This window comes from Asterias amurensis, chromosome 6, assembly GCF_032118995.1.
Source record: "Asterias amurensis chromosome 6, ASM3211899v1".
Taxonomy (NCBI): domain Eukaryota; kingdom Metazoa; phylum Echinodermata; class Asteroidea; order Forcipulatida; family Asteriidae; genus Asterias; species Asterias amurensis.
In genome coordinates this window covers 16,575,884-16,596,505 of record NC_092653.1, presented here as the reverse complement: position 1 = coordinate 16,596,505, position 20,622 = coordinate 16,575,884, and the positions used below count along the sequence as shown (strand labels likewise).

At 36.5% G+C, this 20,622-nt stretch overlaps 1 protein-coding gene across 1 annotated transcript in view; it reads right to left on the bottom strand.

Moving 5' to 3' along the window:
* Positions 1 to 20,622, bottom strand: part of LOC139938036 (peripheral-type benzodiazepine receptor-associated protein 1-like) — a 236,645-nt gene that overhangs the window by 129,518 nt on the left and 86,505 nt on the right. The window contains exon 9 of the mRNA XM_071933389.1: positions 14,769 to 14,885. Within this exon, the coding sequence (XP_071789490.1) occupies positions 14,769 to 14,885 (117 nt within the window). The remainder of the gene's footprint in view (positions 1 to 14,768; positions 14,886 to 20,622) is intronic.

Here is a 20,622-nt window from a genome sequence, read left to right as displayed (position 1 = left end):
GTCTCTCTATTCAATCACTGTCTTTTCTAGTAAGGCTCAAAAACCACTTCAGAAAAACCTTCCGTCTTTGGCATTTTAGAAATAGAAGATACTTGAACTGTTCTTAGCAAACGTACAAATCTGGGAGATTTTATTAGCAGTTGTGTTGGTATGTCTTTACTTCCAACTTCTTTTTTGTTTTATTGAGTTTATTTTGGGTGGCGCTTTACAAAAAGTGTGCATTTATTCATTCCTATGCCAGCTTGTGAAATATGTTTTTTGTACATGAACATGTACATTTGTAGATCGATATCACTTGGAGTTAATTTTGACTGGTCATGGGGTGCCTTAACTGGCATTTGGCCAGCAGATCATTGTTAAGGGAGAACACTCATTTAACTAAGCTAAAACTCCTACACAACAAAACTTAGAAATGAGGATGTGGTTTTTGAGGATACACAAACAAAACTTTTTAACAACGCTTTACATATTGCTGTTTACACTTTACCCGGGTGACATATTTTTCACAAATCCTTAGTCATTTCCATAAACTAAACCCAACATCAGTAAAAACAGGTCATCCATAACAACTATGCAGGAACTCAAATGGAGCATGTTATCTGATCACATGCATAATTATGATCATGTGATCTTTAATCACATGACTCATCAGAAATCCAACTATTCTAATCAAGAGGGAATAGTATACCCTGTAAATCAAACACACCTAAAGCTACAAATTTCACGGCCGATGAAAAATTAGCATCTCCTCAAATTAAAACTTTCACAAGTGCAATCCAGTCAGGTGTACTATCAACATATTCCTTTTCATAATTAACACATAGCTTTTAAGACACTGGACACTATTGGTAATTGTCAAAGACTAGTCTCCACAGTTGGTGTATCTCTACATATGCACAAAATAACAAACCTGTGAACATTTGAGCTCAATCGACGGTCTGTGTTTTTGATAAAAAGGGAACACTGTGTCACTTCTTGAACAAAAAAAGTAAAATGTTAACTTCCCTTTTAACCCTAACCGCTCCAGATTTTCTCAAAATATCACGAAAACGCTACCACCTTTTGATTATTATAATAATAATAATAATAATAATAATAGTAATAATAATAATAATATAGGTATTTATATAGCGCCTTTAACACAGATTAGAGCGCTGAACAATGAATAAAACAAGAACAAAGCAAGGAAAGAAAGATAAAGAAAAACAGCAAAGGATTAATGACAAGGCTGACTGAAAAAGTAGGTTTTCAGCTGTTTTTTTAAAATGGCAGTAGAAGATGATTCCCTGATGAGTTTCGGTAAGTTGTTCCATTCCTTGGGCCCAGCCAGAGAAAAAGACTTGGAGCCGGCAGAAACTAAATTTTCATTTTAGTTTCATTGTATAGGCCTAGGCCTATACATGTACATAAACATTTCTATAGGATTAAAAACAAGCAAACCGTCCAAAATCCGAAGGTATACTTTGCCTCTATAAGAATTGAAATAGACATTGGGTGCCAATTTCTTCAACGCCGAAACGGCCATAACAGAAACATACCCCAAATTACCAACATTACTCCACATCAATCAATTAGTGACATTTACACACACACACAGTCAGAGACAATCTTAACACAGACTACTATAAGCCTACCCTGTTGTTGAAGTTACTAGCGCACGCCATATCATCACAGCATAGAGACAATGGGAGAGTAAATGCATTAACGTCTGCTCGTCCACCACCAGGAAACAAACCTGGAGTCCCGGGCAGGTGAGAATCAGATCCCGGCTACCAGGTACAGTCTGAGCTACTCCGTGTTGTTTTGTGACCATTAGTCCATCCGAGCTTACACCAGGAAGTATTAGCGAGTTTATCAAGTGTACTATACCGTGTGTGTACATCCTCTATGAGTCAATGTCACCGTGTCGCTTTTTAAAACATTTTTATTTATTTATTTTTTGCATGTTAGTAAAAAAAATTCCAAATGTGTGTAGGGATCAGGGCCAACTTTCAAGGCTCTGCTTATAATGAAAATGATAACTAGTTCTTATGTAGCGCATTTTATAATAACTTATCAATGTGCTTCACGTAAGTGCCCTGACAATACATCCAATGACATTCCTTTAATCTTTCTCAGCTGTCTGGGTGGGGAGTATGCAGCCTGAGTTGCAATGGCACTTCAACCTCACCCTCGCAGGTACCAATTTGTACCCCAGGGCGAAGAGAAGCAATTAAACCAAAGCATCTTGCTCATGAAGCTTCATGATGACCGGGATTCGAACCCACACTCCAATGACTAGACCACCAAAACTTGAATTCGACACTTTAAACCACTCGACCATGACACCTCCAAATTTTGCACGTACAATCACCACTCTCTACGTTAGCTGTGTAAAGCGAAGAATGCCTAGTAGCGTGAAATACGCTAGCGCACAAGCAACAACTCCCTGCTAATTATAGAAAATATGATTGACGTAAGTGCAGATAAACCAGATTCTGTAAGCTCCAATCCCTTGTTTATGGTAAGCAGAGCTATGAAATCGGGCACAGTTGGCTACTTGGGTTGGCTTCATTTCTATCTTTGATTGGTTCATATCACTTGGTTAGGAATGAATAAAAAAAAACCAGGGCAGACAGGAAGGCCAGACTCCCCAGTGCTTAATGTTGCTTAGAGATTGCAAATAAATGTTAGATTGAATCAAAATTGGAATGCTGCTGACAGACAAAGTGAAACTAGAATATTGAAAACCTTCCTTCGTCCTAAATGTTGTGTAGAAGGAAAAAAATCTGGCGAGAGGCTGAGGACAAACAGAATGTTTGGTTCTTTTGCAAGCAGGGCTTTATGGCAGTGGACACTATTGGTAATTACTCAAAATAATTATTAGCATAAAACCTTTCTTGGTGACAAGTAATGGGGAGAGGTTGGTGGTATAAAACATTGTGAGAAACAGCTCCCTCTGAAGTGCCATAGTTTTGGAGAAAGAAGTAATTTTCCACGAATTTGATTTCGAGACCTCAAGCTTAGAACTTGAGGTCTTGAAATCAACCATCTAAACGCACACAACTTCGTGTGACAAGGGTGTTTTCTTCTTTCATTATTATCTCGCAACTTTGATGACCGATTGAGCTCAAATTTTCACAGGTTTATATTTTATGCATATGTTGAGATACACCAACTGTGAAGGCTAGTCTTTGACAATTACCAAAAGTGTCCACTGCCTTTAATTGGGGTGGAAAAAAATCAGGGTTTACAGCAAAAAACAATTGCGAGACCAGACTTTTTTTTTACAAGACCGGAATGAAAATGAGAAGGGCAAACAAATAAATACCTACACAGTTTAGGATTTGAATTGTTCTAGTTTCAACAAGCACTAAGAGAAGATTTATCTTGTGGGTCGTGGGTTTGAATAAGGGAATCAATGTGTGGTGAAGAGGTTTTCAACTTGTGGTTTAAACCCAACGAGGCCTGGTTCTTGATAATTTTACCAAGGCGAAGTCGAGGTAAATTATAAAGAACCAGCCGTCGATTTCACAAAGAGTTAGGACTTGTCTTATCTTGAGTTAGCCTAACTTAGGATTAATCTTAAGGTCTGCATGCTACAGTGCAGGGTTGGGACTCGTCCTAAGTTAGGAAGAGTTTTGTAAAATCGACGGCAGGCCTCGTCGGGTTTAAACCACTAGTTGAAAACCGATTCAACACACTTTGATTCCCATTCATAAATACCTTTTTGGTCAAAAAATATCAACACTTTTTGGTCAAAAAGTAAAATAAATGCAAAAAATTATAATTGTTCAGTGATTTCTTTCAACACAACACCCCTCCAGCGTTGAAATGGTAAGGCCATCAGATTTTATCCCATTATTATTATGGGTAAGTATTATTAAATATTCAACCGATTTGAAAGATGTTTATCAGACTGAAAGTCACTATTTGGAAAAAAAGCATTAGCCCACCGGACTTGTATATATGCATGAGTTGACTGGCCAAATGCTTAAAATCACTGGCCATAGGCCTGCGGTCAACTGTAAATTTTGAGCCTTGGCAGGTACTATTTGATTGTCATTACAGCGAAGCCTTTGTTTTGCCCGTGGGGTAACTAGGTTATGACGTGCATCAGTGCAGTTTGGTGGGGTAGGGTGTGGGGAGTTCGCTCACCCTTTTGACACCCAACCCTACATATTTCTAGGGTGCTGTCAGTCATGATAACGCATTGATGCATACAGTGACTGTTAAAGACATAGTGCAAGACTGGTAATTATTGAAAGAGGTCAAGATTGTTTTCAATCTGAAGAGTAACTAAATGTTTAGGTTCTAAAGGTGCTATGATACAGAAACAAATCTTGGCACCTGTTGGTTTTGTGTGTAATTCTGGGTTATTTTAAAGGATTTGGGTACCTTTTCAAAATGTCCATAGATTTACATTAAACTTACAGGGTTTGACGATAATGATAGTGGAAAGCTTCCCTTCAAATTTTACTTACTGAGGTGCTGTAGTTTTTGAGAAACGAGAAAAACAATGTCATGAAAATACGTTTGTAAATTATTAAAATAATTTTCGTTTCATGAGACGAAAATGATTTTCGTGACATTGTTTTACTCATTTCCCAAAAACTACAGCACCTCAGCACGTAATACTTTCAGGGAAGCTTTCTACCATCATTATCTTCAAACTGTGTAAGTTTAGTGTAAATCTGTGGACATTGTGTTTTTTGTCCTACAAAAGTTACATAGACCCTTTAAGCGGGACACTTTCAAACTCGCTTATGCTGTTTTCAGAAATATGTCATATTGTACACTGATGAACTCAGTTGAGTAGTGTGTTTAATAACAACAAAAAACTTGAAAATTATCCAAGTACCTGTTCGGTACAGAGAAGGTATCAGATAATGATGTAATGACTTCCTATGAGCGCCAAAAACAAGCTTTTAAGAACAGAGTGAAAGATGTTGTCATGGTGACGTCCATCAGACAGTTAATAATCATCCACTCATGCTGACGGTTCGTACGTGACTGTCAATCCCATAATGGCTTCAACTGCAACAAATACCCCCACAAAATGAGGTCAATATATCGGGCAAATGAGTACTCTATAGTAAAGTTGGCCACTGTCAACAAGTAGCCCTCCCCCCCCTTGTGACTTTATACATGAAAATGAAGTCAGTCATAGCTTATCAAACTTCCCTCCTCCAGAAAATCTGCCACATACATGAAAAGGCTTCAACCACAACAAACACCCCCAAAATGATGTCAATGTATCGGGCGCAGGAGTACCCTATAGTCCAGTTGCCTACTGTCTACCAGTCCCTCCCCCCTTTGGGTTTAAATATGAAGTCAGCAATAAAAACCATTCCCAGACCAGCATAGCTTATCAAACTTCCCATCTTCAAAAAAAATCTACCATCATGTAATGGTTTCACGGAACAAATACCACCAAAATGAAAATGATGCCAACATATCTGGCAGGCGCAGGAGTACCCTATAGTCAAGTTGCTCACTGTCTACAAGTACCCCCCCCCCCCCACACCACCCACACCCTTGTGGGTTTATCAGTATTAAAAACCTTTCCCCGGCCATCAAAGCTTATCAAACTGCCCATCTCAAGAAAATCTACCATCATGTAATGGTTTCACGGAACAAGGATTACCACCAAAATGAAAATGATGCCAACATATCTGGCAGGCGCAGGAGTACCCTATAGTCAAGTTGCTCACTGTCTACAAGTACCCCCCCCCCCCCCCCCACCACCCACACCCTTGTGGGTTTATCAGTATTAAAAACCGTTCCCCGGCCATCAAAGCTTATCAAACTGCCCATCTCAAGAAAATCTGTCAGAAATTTCAGTCGGAGAGGTGCCATTACATAGAGCTATTCCATACTGAGATAGGTATCGCATTCCGCCATTAGGGATGGCTAATGTATCTCTTCTCTTTTATACGGCCGCCACAATGCAACGATGTTACAAATTTTTAATATCCTGTCCACGATTTTAAGACAATATTTTAAAGGAAATGAGGAGTGTATAATTCGGGTCAGTAAGCTATAAAGAGTCATGTACATTGTATAAAAGTACAGTTTGCTTGGAGGAAAACTGCTCCTTTAACTTCTACAAACACGATAAGTAATATTTATATGACTAGGAGATATTTTCCTAAGTGTATTTGATATTACAATAAAAGGCCGCCCCCCTTAAATCAAATATCTGCTGCACTTTCAACAGGGCTTTTGAAATCATAAAACATGGTCGGTTAATAGATTTGACTGCGAGATATTTGTACAGAGTGTTTTTATTTTAAAATGTCGCCTGCTTAAAATCAAACAAGTGCCTGTTGATGAATAGTCTTTCCAACAGTTCCGAAGACTTTACCTCAAAATATGCCTCAAACAACTCAAGATAAAATTCCAGAGTCTCACTGCGTACTTGAAGTTTGCAAAATTATTCCAAAATGCCTCAGCGAATAAATGGGTTAACTGTTTTCCAGAATAGCTAATCGGTTTGCCGAGGGTAATTTTAGAAACCTAACTTTCTATAACAATAGCCCAAGGAATTTTCAGAATGCTCTAAATTGCCTCCAAAACACGGTCAAATGTTCAGTATGCAGAGGTGGTTTCAAACTATTCCCGGTGTATAAAAAAAATTGCAAATATTTCCATAAATGCCTAAAAACATATCCATCTACACCTTTGGGTCCCTAATTAGCTCGATAGACGTATAAAAAAAATTCTAATTTTTTATTTTTTTGTTTCGCAGCAAATACGATTACTGTCTCCTAACAGCCTGCTCAAGGGGTTGAACAATTGAAACAAAATTTATGCAAGATTTTGGTTCGGCGGGAGATAAAAAACTCCCTGCAACTATCACGGAAGGCCGTGACAACTACTTGAGAAAAATTTACCACGGCAGGAAAGAGAGTGGAGGCATGGGGGGGGGGGGGTAGTGGGAGTGCTCTGGGGTGGGTTACAAAGCCACGAATGTACAGGTGCCGATTATTGCATTAGCGAGAATGATTCGGGCATAGTTAGAGTTTTCGGGAGATCTTCAAAAGGAAATTGAATGCACCGGGGTAGTCTGGATCCCTGGATGCTAGAAAGTATTTTTTTAAAGAACATTTTTAGGATTGTTAGGCCAGGAACGTCTGCACAGGTGATACTTCTGGTCATGTTATTCCAGGAAGTGCTATGAGGGCTGGCTTATCAATTTTTAATGGACTTGCCCAGTGCTTCTGGATATCCTTGAAGACAGGAAAAAGTTGTGTTCAGAATTTCTAAGACAATTTTTGACATTATGCTTGTGAAACCACAGACTTGTGTGTACTTTCAATTAATTTCTTCTCTCATATAAACGTAGCTCAGCCTGAAAGAAATTCTTCTGGGCATGAGAGTGGTTAGTGAAAATTTTGACATTATTTGGTTGTTTAGTGTTCAAGTCTTTGGAGTGCAGCGCAATAACAACATGGTGTCTTGGTTGGGCCTCATTTTTACCTCCAGATTTGAGGTCTAATGACTAAACTTTTCTGCAAGTCAATGATGTACATGTCACCGGTATGAATAAAACCCCCCTCTAAAAATAGATCATAGACTTACGATGTCTCTATCGTCGACTGAGTCACATAATTCAAGATGGCGGCCGCCAGAAAGCTTTTGGCGGGAACCGTGCGCCATCTTGTTTTATTTGTTTTCTGCCTTAAGCAATACCTTTACCTTTTAATTTAATTGTTTTATTTATTAAATCTAAATATATCCTTAATATGCATTAGCATTTATTAATTAAAAAGTCATTCATATTCTTGTAGAAGACGCGTAAACAGCTTTCCTTTCCTTCGTCTTCTACTTACAGATTCAGAACAAATATCGTGATAATAAGAACAAGCAGCCGTGTCCTCTATCCATTATTTGGCCTATTAAATTAAATGGGTCACATACACGCACATGTATAACGCTAACCAGTGTCATCAGGCCCTGATAGGGTAGATGGGGGCTTGTATTGATATCGTCTCAACGATCGCTGTGACAATCATACTACCCCAAAAATACAGGCATACACATTGGTTACCGCACGTAGGTGCATCTGTCCGAGTCTAGCCCGGGTCTTGTGCCCAACTCAAATGGCAAGTAACAGTGCAATCTTAAGGATGTTCAGCCCAATGCCTGCCGCCGATTTCACCAAACTCTTCCTAACTTAGGATTAATCTTAGGACTTAGGACGGGTAAAGTTCCGTATTCAAATACGTAGGACGCATTGAACCCATCCTAAGTTAGGACGGGTTACTCATCCTAACTCGAGTTAGGATTCATCCTAGCGTTTCATGAAATCGGCTGCAGGTTCTGTAAATTTCAAATGAGAACAAATATTTGCAAGATCTGTTGATTGGGTGATAAATTTACTGAAAACTCAATGATGAGAACGACTCAACATTTCTGTATTAAGTCAACGACGTAACATGTCAACTTTACGCTTACCAATGTCATCAGACCCTGATACATGTAGGTTACATGGAGTCTCGTACTCCTGTCGTTTCAACGACCACTCTGACATTTCAACGACCACTCTGACTTACTTCTTTCATTTAGGTAATTGCAGCATTCACTCTGATTAAATTTCTCTTCCAACTGATGGTGACAGACAAGATAAACTCTCGTTGCAAACTTTGAATGTTTTCCTGAAACACTCTCAGGGGAAATCAATCCGATATGTGAAGAGGATCTCGTCCCAAATCCAAGAAAGTATGAAATGTAAAACTCATCCCGGTGAACTGTTGAACTTTTACGATTTCATTTTAAAACAGGTATGAACAAAACCTTGAAAGTCAAATATGTTTACCTGTTTGAAAACAGTTGTCACACAAATTCAAAAATGACACTAATTCCTTCACAAAGTGTACAGGGGTGGATTTCACGACGAGTTAGGACTAGTCTTATCTCGAGTTAGGACCAGTTACTCGTCCTAACTTACGACTATCCATGCAATTTGTATATCTCCTAGGACTAGTCCTAAGTTAGGACTGGTCCTAACTCTATGTGAAATCAACCCCGGTACTTTCAAACATAGGTTTAAGTATACAGACGGTAAACCATGGATACGACGAGATTTACTCCCAAAAAAGTGGTTTTTTTTTCTTCATATTAGTATTCTTTGCATTGTTGTTGCATTGTATTTCCTTTGTTTACCAAGTTGTTTACTTTTACTGGTTCAAATGATTTCATACTTGAAGGTTTTTTCAATTAATCCAGGGCATTCCAGGTGACAAAGTTCCACATAGCTCAAACGACAGTGTATTTTGTAGTTTCAAACCTACTGAAAAATACTCATTATATTTTCTTGTTTTATTCCAAAACACCGCTTGAAAGAATTATATTCATAGTGATCATAATGACTATTGGACTATTTTTTTATTATTTTTTTTTTTTACATTAAATTCATAACCAGTGGGGAAACTGAACAAAGAAAATTTTACTAAAGAGGGATTTGAACCTGCAGACCTTTGGGTTATTAGGTGTGAGCACTCTACAAACTGAGCTAAACTTGGTGGCAGTCTCACAATTTTGTCAATATCTTTGTGTGTTGATGGGGGGGGGGGGGGTGGAGGAGGGGGGGGGGGGGGGGCTGTCTTTCAACCTGTAACTGTCATGAAGCCATGGATCACTGAACAAATGGCATGCTAGAGAGAGGCAATTTGTACCCGACTCTGCCTTAGATATTCCTGCATCCGAAAATCAGACTTTTAGGGCCACTTTGCACCATCTCCAGACAGGAAATTACCTGCACGCAGTGGGGATACTCCACAGAATGAAAGTATCAGTTAGGCTTTAACATTTTGTAAAAGTGTGACTGTGCCACACTGAAGTACCTTCCACAAAAACTATTCCTCAAATTGTTCATTTTAGTCATAGTACAGGCCTGTATGCTTCGTTTTTGAAAGGGCAAAGGCACCAAGGCTTTTTCTCCTCAGTAAAGGGCACCCTATGAGGAAATTGTACATTTCTACTGTGAGTATTTCTAAGGCACCAAGGCAATGACCAGGGGGCATGGAGGCAATCGTGAAGTATAAGGCCTGAGAGTTTACTTCTTTTGACACCAATTCCTTCTTCGTTCAGAAGCTAGTCACAGTCAAAAACAAACTTTCAGATTGGACACAAATCTGATCACTTTATTTCCAAGGCATAATAATGTATTCCAAAATCAGTGAAAGGTGAAGGTAGACATTTAACAGGTAGGAAAAATAAAAGTTAATTGCACGCAAACTCAGAAAGAAAAAGCTATTTCCTTGCCTGTTATTAAACTGCGGGTCACAAATGTACTTGATAACTGGTCTCCTCTCCCAACCACAATGAATCTAAATGTCTGTCAAAATATTTGTGTTTTGCGGCAAGTGTAAATGTAACATGTCTTGTCGGTTAGATTAAAATGCATATATCTTTTTTTGTTGAGACCAGTTCTACCAATAGAAAGACGCATACATTTGGGAACGGTATTGGACCAGGATCCCATGGGAAATTTATTTCACCTGTCGGAGAATTTGCACACCAAATGGAGCCGTCATCCTTTGAGAAAAGCACTTTTTCTTGTCTTTTTCAATATGTTCCAAAATAATTTGAAAAGGCGCTTTTTCAAAAATGTAATATTCATAAGAGTGTCATTATCTTGAACTGAGAAAAAAAGCAAGAGTTTTTTTTTTTTTTTTTAATCAATAACTGGTTTTGGACACCTCAATAGGGCATTTTTTGTTGTAGTTATAACACATTCCAGTCACTCTTACAGACTAAGGCCGTTTGACTATTGTTTTGGCCTACATGTCTACATGTACATGTAATAGCTCCGACATGAGTATAATGTTCTCATATGTCACTCCACACAAACAGGGGCCAATTTCTTAGAGCTGCTTAAGCAAAACAATTGGTCAAGCACGAAAACAGCTTGCTTATTTTACACATGTTACTGGCCAAAATGTCATGCCATATACATGTACATTGCTTGTGACTGGTATTGAGCTATTAGCATAACAATATTTTACTAAGCATGGATTATTTTGCTTAAGCAGAATTTTGTGCTTAAGCAGATCTATGAAATGGGCACAGATTGGAATGTCAGACCCTCTGTCTGTGATACCCATTTACAAATAACATTTGATACCCATTTACAAATAACATTTGTACAAATATTTCCCTCTGAAATGAATTTGAATGTTGAGAAAATCTGACAGGTTTGTTGTTTCATGTTTTTGATCACACAAAGTATGAACACTGTCTGCGACTATTTTGTATTGCTCTACTAACCCTGTATAATACATTGTTGACAGACTCCTGCTAAATTTCTGAAGTAAATGATAATGCAGCAAAAACATTAATTTCATGGCTGGCTTTCTATTATGTTTTAAAACTACTCCAATCATACCCCATAAATACATGTAAAACGATAAATCCAACCTATAAAATCCATCTGTTCTTCAATACAAGACACTAAAAACCAACCAACAGAATCAACCTATCTCGTTTGTTGGTCAATAAAAAATGCAGTATAAGCAGGTTTATATTGACGGTGGCTCCGTTGACTATGAACCTGTATGTAGATTGCACAGGAACCTGTATGGATGCACAGTGTCATAGGACTTGTGAATAGTGAAATAATTATTGATTTTTAGCAAGGGAAGCCTGGTGTTGTGGAACACAGTCTGGCTTCAAGGGCATTGTTATTAGTCATAAAACATTAGGAAATTCATAATCCATATAGAAAGGTATCATAAAAGCAATATATGTCCAAAATGATAATATTTTTAAAGTATTAATACTAATAATATTTTTTGTTAACTGTCACATCTCATTACAAAGCACTCAAAAAGTTACTATGACAAATGAAGGTAAAATAAAGGTATTTGGGTTTTGAGGTATTGCATTTTGAGGTACAATATATATTCAGCTTGAGGTATCACCATGCGTATATATCTACTTGCAAGTGGATTTGTGCTTTGAGAACCCGTCCTGCTCTATATTCTACTGCTGCAGAAAAAAAAACTTGTGCATTCTTACAAACTTATAAGCTTTTACAATTGTTGTTGTATTTTAGGAAAGTGGTGACTGTATGTTGCTTAAAGACACTGGACACTATTGGTAATTGTCAAGGACCAGTGGTCTCACTTGGTGTATCTCAACATATGCATAGAATAACAAACCTGTGAAAATTTGAGTTGGGAGAAAATGAAGAAAGAAAAAAAAAACCTTGTTGGACAAATTTGTTTGTTTTGAGATAGGAATAAAAGACTTCTAGCTAGAAGTCTTTTATTATTTTAGTGAGAAATCACCTCTTTCTCAGAATCTATGCTACTTTAGAGGGAGCTGTTTCTCACAATGTTTTATACTATCAACAGCTCTCTAATATTCGTTACCAAGTCAGTTTTTAAGTTAATATTTGTTTTGAGTAATTACCAAACGTGTACCTTCCCTTTAAGTTCCGTGTACATCATTGCTCCTAAAGGCACTGGACACCGTTGGTAATTGTCAAAGACCACTATTCTTACTTGGTGTGTTCCAACATATGCGTTAAGTAACAAACCTGTTAAAATTTGAACTCAATTGGTCATCAAAGTTGCAAGAGAATAATGAAAGTAAAAACACCATTTTTGCACAAATTTGTGTGCATTCAGATTCATAAAAAAAAAGGCTTCCAGCCTGAAGTCTTTTAATATTTGATTGAAAAATTACCTCTTTCGCAAAAACTACTTTACTTCAGAGGGAGACGTTTCTCACAATGTTTTATACTATAAACAGCTCTCCATTGTTTGTTACCAAGTAGGGTTTTATGCTAACAATTTTTTTGAGCAATTACCAATAGTGTCCAGTGCCTTTGAACAATAAAATAGTTTCCTCAATAAAATGGAACCATAAACAGAATGATCATACCGCTTTCTTCCATTCTAAGAGAGGAGCCATCATGTACCCATCCATATCTTGAATATTACGACAGACCGTCTCCCAGACGTCAAACAATTAGTTCTTATTTCCGATCCATCAACCAACTGTTCTCATTCTCCACAACAGTGATTTTCAATTTAATTGACTAGTCCAATTTATTCACCCAGTCAGCATTATTAAAATCAATATTGAAAACAATGGGGATTACTGAGTGGATGACAATGGAGTGAGCCCTCTTGTGGCAAGAAAGACCCGGCTCACTTATTCTCATAACAGGTGGTACCACCTGTAATATGAAGTGAGCCCTCTGTTGACCAAATGATCATGAGGGAAGCATGACTGAGAGCGATGAGCCCTCAGTCGGGCAAATCAATTTCAGCTCACAGAAGTACAAGTAACAGGTTCCATGAAAATGCAGGGCACCCTCTTGTGGCCAAACTGACTTATTCGATCAGTTCATTCATAAATCATAGGCAGATTTGCTCTGATGGCTTTCATGTCTGTATGTTAACTGCATTTGTCGATGATGTTGGTAAAGAAACATGTCAACATCTAAGTCCAAAGATGGTTATTTGCACTGTTTGAATAATGTCCTGGTACAATGACTTGCTTAATCATAAGTTCTCGTTTAAAATTTAACTTCCTTAGGCATGGCTGATTCACACCAGTAAAGACCTTCTAGTATTTTCTAAACCTCAGCTTAAATTTTTATTCCGGAAAAAAAAACATACTTGACTTCAGAAATGTCAACCAAATCAGACACAAAGCCCTAATCTTTCAACAAGGTGCTAGTGGGTATGAATTGGGTGTCATGGTGTTGTAGGCTCTGTATTAATCATTGGTTGCACTGGGTTCCAGTTAGGATAAGGGTAAGTTATCCCAATTGGGTAAAGATGTACAAATACGAGTCCAGTACGCAGTTGGAGCCATTACAATAGGGCTTTGAAAGTTGCTTCCGGTGTCCTACGGAAATCTTACTGCCGCAGAATTTTGTCTCCCATCTGGGAAATTAATATTGGCTGAAGGAGGTTGATTCAAAAGAGGGCGCTATCCGAAGAAGTTTGTACACCCTTTCGCCATAAGGGAGGACAGAATCTCCTGGGGGACAAATTCTCCTGCCACACCAGCACTTGTGTCCTTGAGCAAGCACTTAAAAGGAAGGTACACGTTTGGGAATGGTCAAAGACCAGTCAAAAGCATAAAATAACAGCCTGTATAAATTTGGGCTCAATCGGTCATCGAAATTGCGAGAAAATTATGAAAGAAAAAACACCCTTATTGGACGAATTTGTGTGCTTTCAGATAGAAATAAAAGACTTCTAGCTAGAAGTCTTTTTATTATTTTAGTGAGAAATTACCTTTCTCAAAAACTAGGTTACTTCAGACGAAGTCGTTTCCCACAATGTTTTATACTATCAACAGCTCTCCAATGCTCGTTACCAAGTCAGATTTTAAGTTAATATTTGTCTCGAGTAACTACCAAACGTGTACCTTCCCTTTAACTGTAATGGGAGACTTTTGGGCTGTCCTCTTCAACAGTTCTCGCCTGTAGTGCGCGTGCTCAGACTCACGCAAAACTATGACCATGTGCGTGCACGCTCAAAGATGCAAAAAAATGACTGTTATGTTTGCTGCCGCCAGTGTCTCAAAAATCTTCCATTACTCCTTGGCGTTTTTGTCCTAACTTAGGGATTCAGCCGAAGCAGAAGTTTCTCAGATATACTTGAAGTCAAAGTTGAAATATTTCAAAGCAAGTTTGCTAGCAATTGAAAAGTTGTTTAACCCTTAAGTGATAATGGAACTTTACTTTGACAGACATGATGGTATTCTGAAATAAATGGGAGAAATTGTACAATTTCTTCCAAAAAGTAGAAAGAACTTACCGAGAGTTTGAACTCTTCCTGCGATTGTTGAAGCTTTGTACACTTTCTTCTTAATGCTCGGTTTGTTTCTTCGATGGTCTGGTACCTGATACTTCCTAGACCATTTGTCTGGGTGTCCTGAAAGCAAAAATAAAATAAAAACAATTTAGACTGGTGCACTGATTTATGGATCTGTAAATATTTTGCAACAAATGCATTTTTACTCAAGCATTGTTGTACGATCAGTCAAAATGAAATCAAGTATTTGAAAAAGATTGAGCCATTTTCAACACAGCATGGTTTTACTATCTCAGCGAAGTAAGCATAAAGTCTATACTAAGCCAATATGGCTCATCAAGTCGATGTTTATATCTTGTTTAGTTGGCATTAAGCCACTGAAAATATTTCTATTCCACCCTGGACAGGATGTCAGTCCATGGCAGGTTACTCCCCAGCTCACCCTTACCCATTTGTACTCCTGAGTGGGGAGAAACAATTATGATAAAGCGCCTTGCTCAAGGACACGAGTGTCACACTGACCAGGCCAGGGTTCGAAACCCACAGTTTAATTACAGAATTTGGTTCTAACACAAGATATTAATTTAGGCACAAATATCAAACAGCAACACCTCATCAATAGCAATCCAGAATAACCTCCGATCCAAGAAAAGATTGCAAACACTTCCAATGTTCCAAATATATTTCCATTTAGTATCAATGGACGAGACCTTATTCAACAGACGAACTGGCCACCCTCATGCACGACACTAGATTTATGGACCAGGGCTAACCTTCAACAACATTTTATCACAGGTTCTAAAACAGGATCTTAACTCAGTTCTTGACAAAAGTTTCAAACAGCTCTGCAATGACTCACCACTCAGTTCAGGTAAACTCAAAATAGCAATCCAAAGTTACCTCCGATCTAAGAAATGAATGTAGACAATTCCAGTGTCCCAAATCTGTATCAATTTCGTATCAATGGACAACACTACAGCTTACATTCAACAACATGAAACAAGATATTCATTCAGTTCATGACACAAATATACAATATTTCTGCAATACCTCACCACTTAGTTCATCCAGTGAACTCAAAATAGCAATCCAGAGTTTACACAAATCCAAGAAATGATCGCAGACATTTCCAATGTTCCAATCCTTTTCAATTTACAGTGTAGTATCAATGGTAAGAGCTATATAAAAGCTCTGTAAGAGCTTATAACAATGACAGTCCAATGACAGTGCTGCTGAGCTAGAACACAGTTCTTGACAGAAACATCAAACAGTTCTCAGTTCTGCAATACCTCATCACTCAATTCTGGTGAAATCAAAATAGCAATCCAAATCTGATCCAAGAAATGATCCAAGACACTTCTTATGTTCCAAATCCATTTTAGTATCAATGGACGAGAGCAGACTACATTGACAGTCCAGCCTGCTGCCGAGCTACAACACTGACTGAAGCACGGCAAAAAATCCTGCATCAGAGCAGGGATTGTGTATCAACATTTTATTGGCGGACACAACACCCATCGACATGCAATTAAAATTCTCCGCTAACCATGTTGACACAGAAAAATGAGCCATTGGATAGAATGAATCCCGCAACGCGACGGGTAAACAGTAATTACACGATGTGCTTGGTTTCTCAAATAGAAAAATACGGCGCAGCGTGCCTCGTCAAAGATTACGCGTAATCAAGTGTGGCTGTTACATGTATACTCTCCGTAAGTCGCTCAAGAAGTGTTTCCTTTTTTTTTTAGTATGTGGACGGACATCTGAAGTGAAGTACGCGTATACCTTCAAACTGACAACAATATTGGAAGTTCAATTCATCCAAATGGATCATTCTTAAATAATATTATACACCCCAGAATCGCTGAGAAAATGATGGTTTCAATCCTAGGCTATAATAAAAACAAATGTTCTTTCCTATCTGGATACCTATTTAATGTTTATTCAGAGTATTTATTCTTTTATATGCATTCAGCTTTAGTAGCAAACAAGTCCATGATCTTGCGTGTTGTTCTTACATACTCTCAGTAAGTCGCTCAAGAAGTTAATTTTTCTCAATTGTATGTGGACATCTGAAATGAAATGTATACCTTCATACTGACAACAAGATTGGAATAGTAATTTGGGTTCTATCCTTACAACATGTAAATACATTAATGTTTACTCAGAGTAATTACTGCATTGGCGTTTTTAATTTGCATTGGGCTTTCGTTCTTGTAGCAAGTCTGTGAACTTGTGTGTTGTTATTTTTAGACAGTATTAAATTTCAATGTTGATGGTTAAAAACACAAATTGCAAAACTCACTCCACACAATTATAACTATTTACTTATTTTTTCAATTTAAGCGATTGAATAAAAACTATTGTGTTTGATAAGATAAATGGCAAAGAAAAGGGTGGTTTTCTATAATAATAAAAAAAATGATCACTGCCGATTCAAAATAAAATAAAATCAATCATACTTCACAATGGACTCGTCAAGTAAAAAAAAACTTTCAGAGAAAAACGTTTGCTCCTGCAGCCAAAATTATTATTAAGTTTCTTGACAAATTTGACAGCAAGGAATAACAAAACTTAAGGCAATGTCAAGAATAACACACTAAAGCAAAAAAATCATTTCAAATACACTCAAAATTATAAAAAGAAATAAGGGGAGAAATTCGTTGTAGTTTAAAAAGGTTGATGATGTTAACAAAAGAATACCAAATTGCTTCAACTAGTTTATGGGCAATAAACCAAACCAAGCCGAAACCGATAAACCCTTTCAAACATCACAATTTTTTTTTATACTAAACTTTTTAACTAAAAAAGAAATCTTGATATCTTTACTTTTATTTAAGTTAATTTAATTTAACCTTATTTATTCTTTTATTTAATTCTGTATTTATTTTCCTTATTTCTTGCTCTTTTATAATTGTTTTTTTTTCCCCCGTTTATGTTCTGTCTTGTGCTATTGTAACTTGTTTGTTGTACCTTGTATTGGTCGAATAAATAATAATACTAATAATAATAATAATAATAATAATTTTGTTGTAATTTGTTCTTGATTTTCATGGTCTGCCAAAACAAAACAAAACCTTTTTAACATCACCATGTGTTTTTTTTTAACTTTTCTTTTGTATTCTTTTATATTTTCTTAATAAGAAAATTTGATATCTAGGCGACAGATTTTCCTTGGTTTGTAATTTGTTCTTGATTTTCCCGGCTTGATGTATCCCATTATGAATGGAACACCTTGCCATCGGCTATTTGTACAATCTCCAAATTGCTTCATTTCAAAAAAAGTAGATCAGGCAGTGACAAGACACACAACTATAGTTTGCCTTTTTTTCTTCTTGCCAGCCTGTAGTTTGTCTGCGATTGAAAGTGGTATTCCCCAGTGAACAGCGCGCAAGGTTCGTATAAATGTCAAAGGTAAAGCAGGGGGCTGTGTTATCGCTCCAAAACTTTCAGCTTAATTGTGTATTTTGGAGCATTTGTAACTGAATGCAAATCACTGTCCATAACATCTCTAATTTCTATAACTGTTTGCTTTCAGAAAAAAGAAAACTCTGTATTAAAGATGATATGTCAGATTTTTGGAGTGTATGGTATTTCAAAGAGTATCACCCACTCTAACTGAAAAAAAATTTAACTTTTACTTTTAATGGTGAGGAACCATGATAAAAATTTAAAACATTTCTTATAAAACACATACGAATTGGTCACGCGATATATTGCCGGGATCCGGACAAAAACTAATGTTAAGCACTTTATTTCACTGCTACTAATAATTGGCGGACTTTTTCAAGCAATGGCTCAAATGAAAGCTTGTAACTTCCTCGACCCCCATCAAAATACCTATTGAATTTTAAATCAAAATTTTGGGGTCAACTCGGCCACAAATCTGACATAGCATCTTTAAAGGGTCTTTATACATTTGGTGGCGACTCTGTACATTTAGTAAGAACAGCAGCTTTGGATAGTATAAATGCTTTTCACTTCAGTACTACAGTTATAATTATATCACACTAATTACACTAATAAGTATAATAAGTAATTACACTAATAAGTATGAACGGCGTATCACTAGGTTTGTCGTTTGTATATATTAAGTTTACTTGAAGTATATTTTCACGAAGTGACCGATCGCAATGTGTCTCAATATGTTGTGTTTACACACAGCACACTGTCGTCAAAACAGGAAACTCCTTTAAAGGCAAACCACAGGATTGAATATTATAACAAATATATGATTAGTTATGTTCTGAATGCTTACTGATTATATGGTTCACATCATTTACAAAGCTTTAAAGAAAAGTTTCTGTCTTAAGCAGGGTATCATCTGAAGAATACCACTCTCCCCCCCCCCCCCCCAACAAAAAAAATAGTAATAATAATAATAATAATAATAATAATAATAATAATAATAATAATAATAATAATAATAATAATAATAATAATAATAATAATAATAATAATAATAATAATAATAATAATAATAATAATAATAATAATAATAATAATAATAATAATAATAATAATAATAATAATAATAATAATAATAATAATAATAATAATAATAATAATAATAATAATAATAATAATAATAATAATAATAATAATAATAATAATAATAATAATAATAATAATAATAATAATAATAATAATAATAATAATAATAATAATAATAATAATAATAATAATAATAATAATAATAATAATAATAATAATAATAATAATAATAATAATAATAATAATAATAATAATAATAATAATAATAATAATAATAATAATAATAATAATAATAATAATAATAATAATAATAATAATAATAATAATAATAATAATAATAATAATAATAAAGAAATAAATAATATATATGCATAAAATAAACTCACTGTCGCTTACTCAAAATAAGCGAGGTGCTGAAAATACCCTGACGAACATTAACTCTCTGTAATTATTGTCACTAAAGAAATGGGCACGGAATTTGATGCCATTTGTACAGATTGAATGTATTGCAAGTTTACCAGAAAAACACAGGGAAAGGATTTATATACTCTTCCAAAGACCAACACTTTATTATAATTGACATTTTATGGTCTATAAAGAAGATTAACAACACAAAGACCCCTTTCAGAAGTGACAGAAAGTTCTCCACTTCCTAGAAAACTCTGAAGTCCGTGTGAATTTCACTGTTTTTGTTTTGGTCTGGGGGAAAAAAATCCAGCTCTCAATCAAATTCTCTGATGCACTCCGAGCACTAAGACATAATCCACTCAAGGTCTTAACGTATGGTAAATAGCTCCTTCTTAAACCCAATCAAGCATCAAACTATCATCTCTCTCGACTCGTTTCGTCTCTCGACTTTCGAGGAGCAGGGAGGGGATGAAGAGAATTAAATTTCCCAGCGCGCCCAAAACATCGCCATGAGATGCATTTGTTCGGCATTGATAGTTTCAACACGTCTCGTTTTTGGATCCCCGAATCTTGCTGAGGAATTAAATCACTGTTTGATTGAGAGGCTGTAAGCGTAACGTCTGGTCTACTAGCCCTCAGCTGAGGATGCTACAGTTCTGGGCCATCTCTTATATTTGTGAGACTCATCTCGAGCTCAAATGATCACCCCCTTAAAGTAAAAGTACATCTGTGATTATGTTCAGAATAACACTGGATCCAATTCACTACTTTTCAAAAAATATCTTACACTCTCAACCCTTTCACAATTTTATTGGTAAATTGATTATATGGACGCATTAATTGTCCACTCGATGGCAAATGGCAACCCACACCCCCACCCCCATTTTTTGTTTAGAATAAGGAACATGTTTTTTGTGCATTACCCCCCTCCCTCCCAGCGTTTGGTTTGTACGCT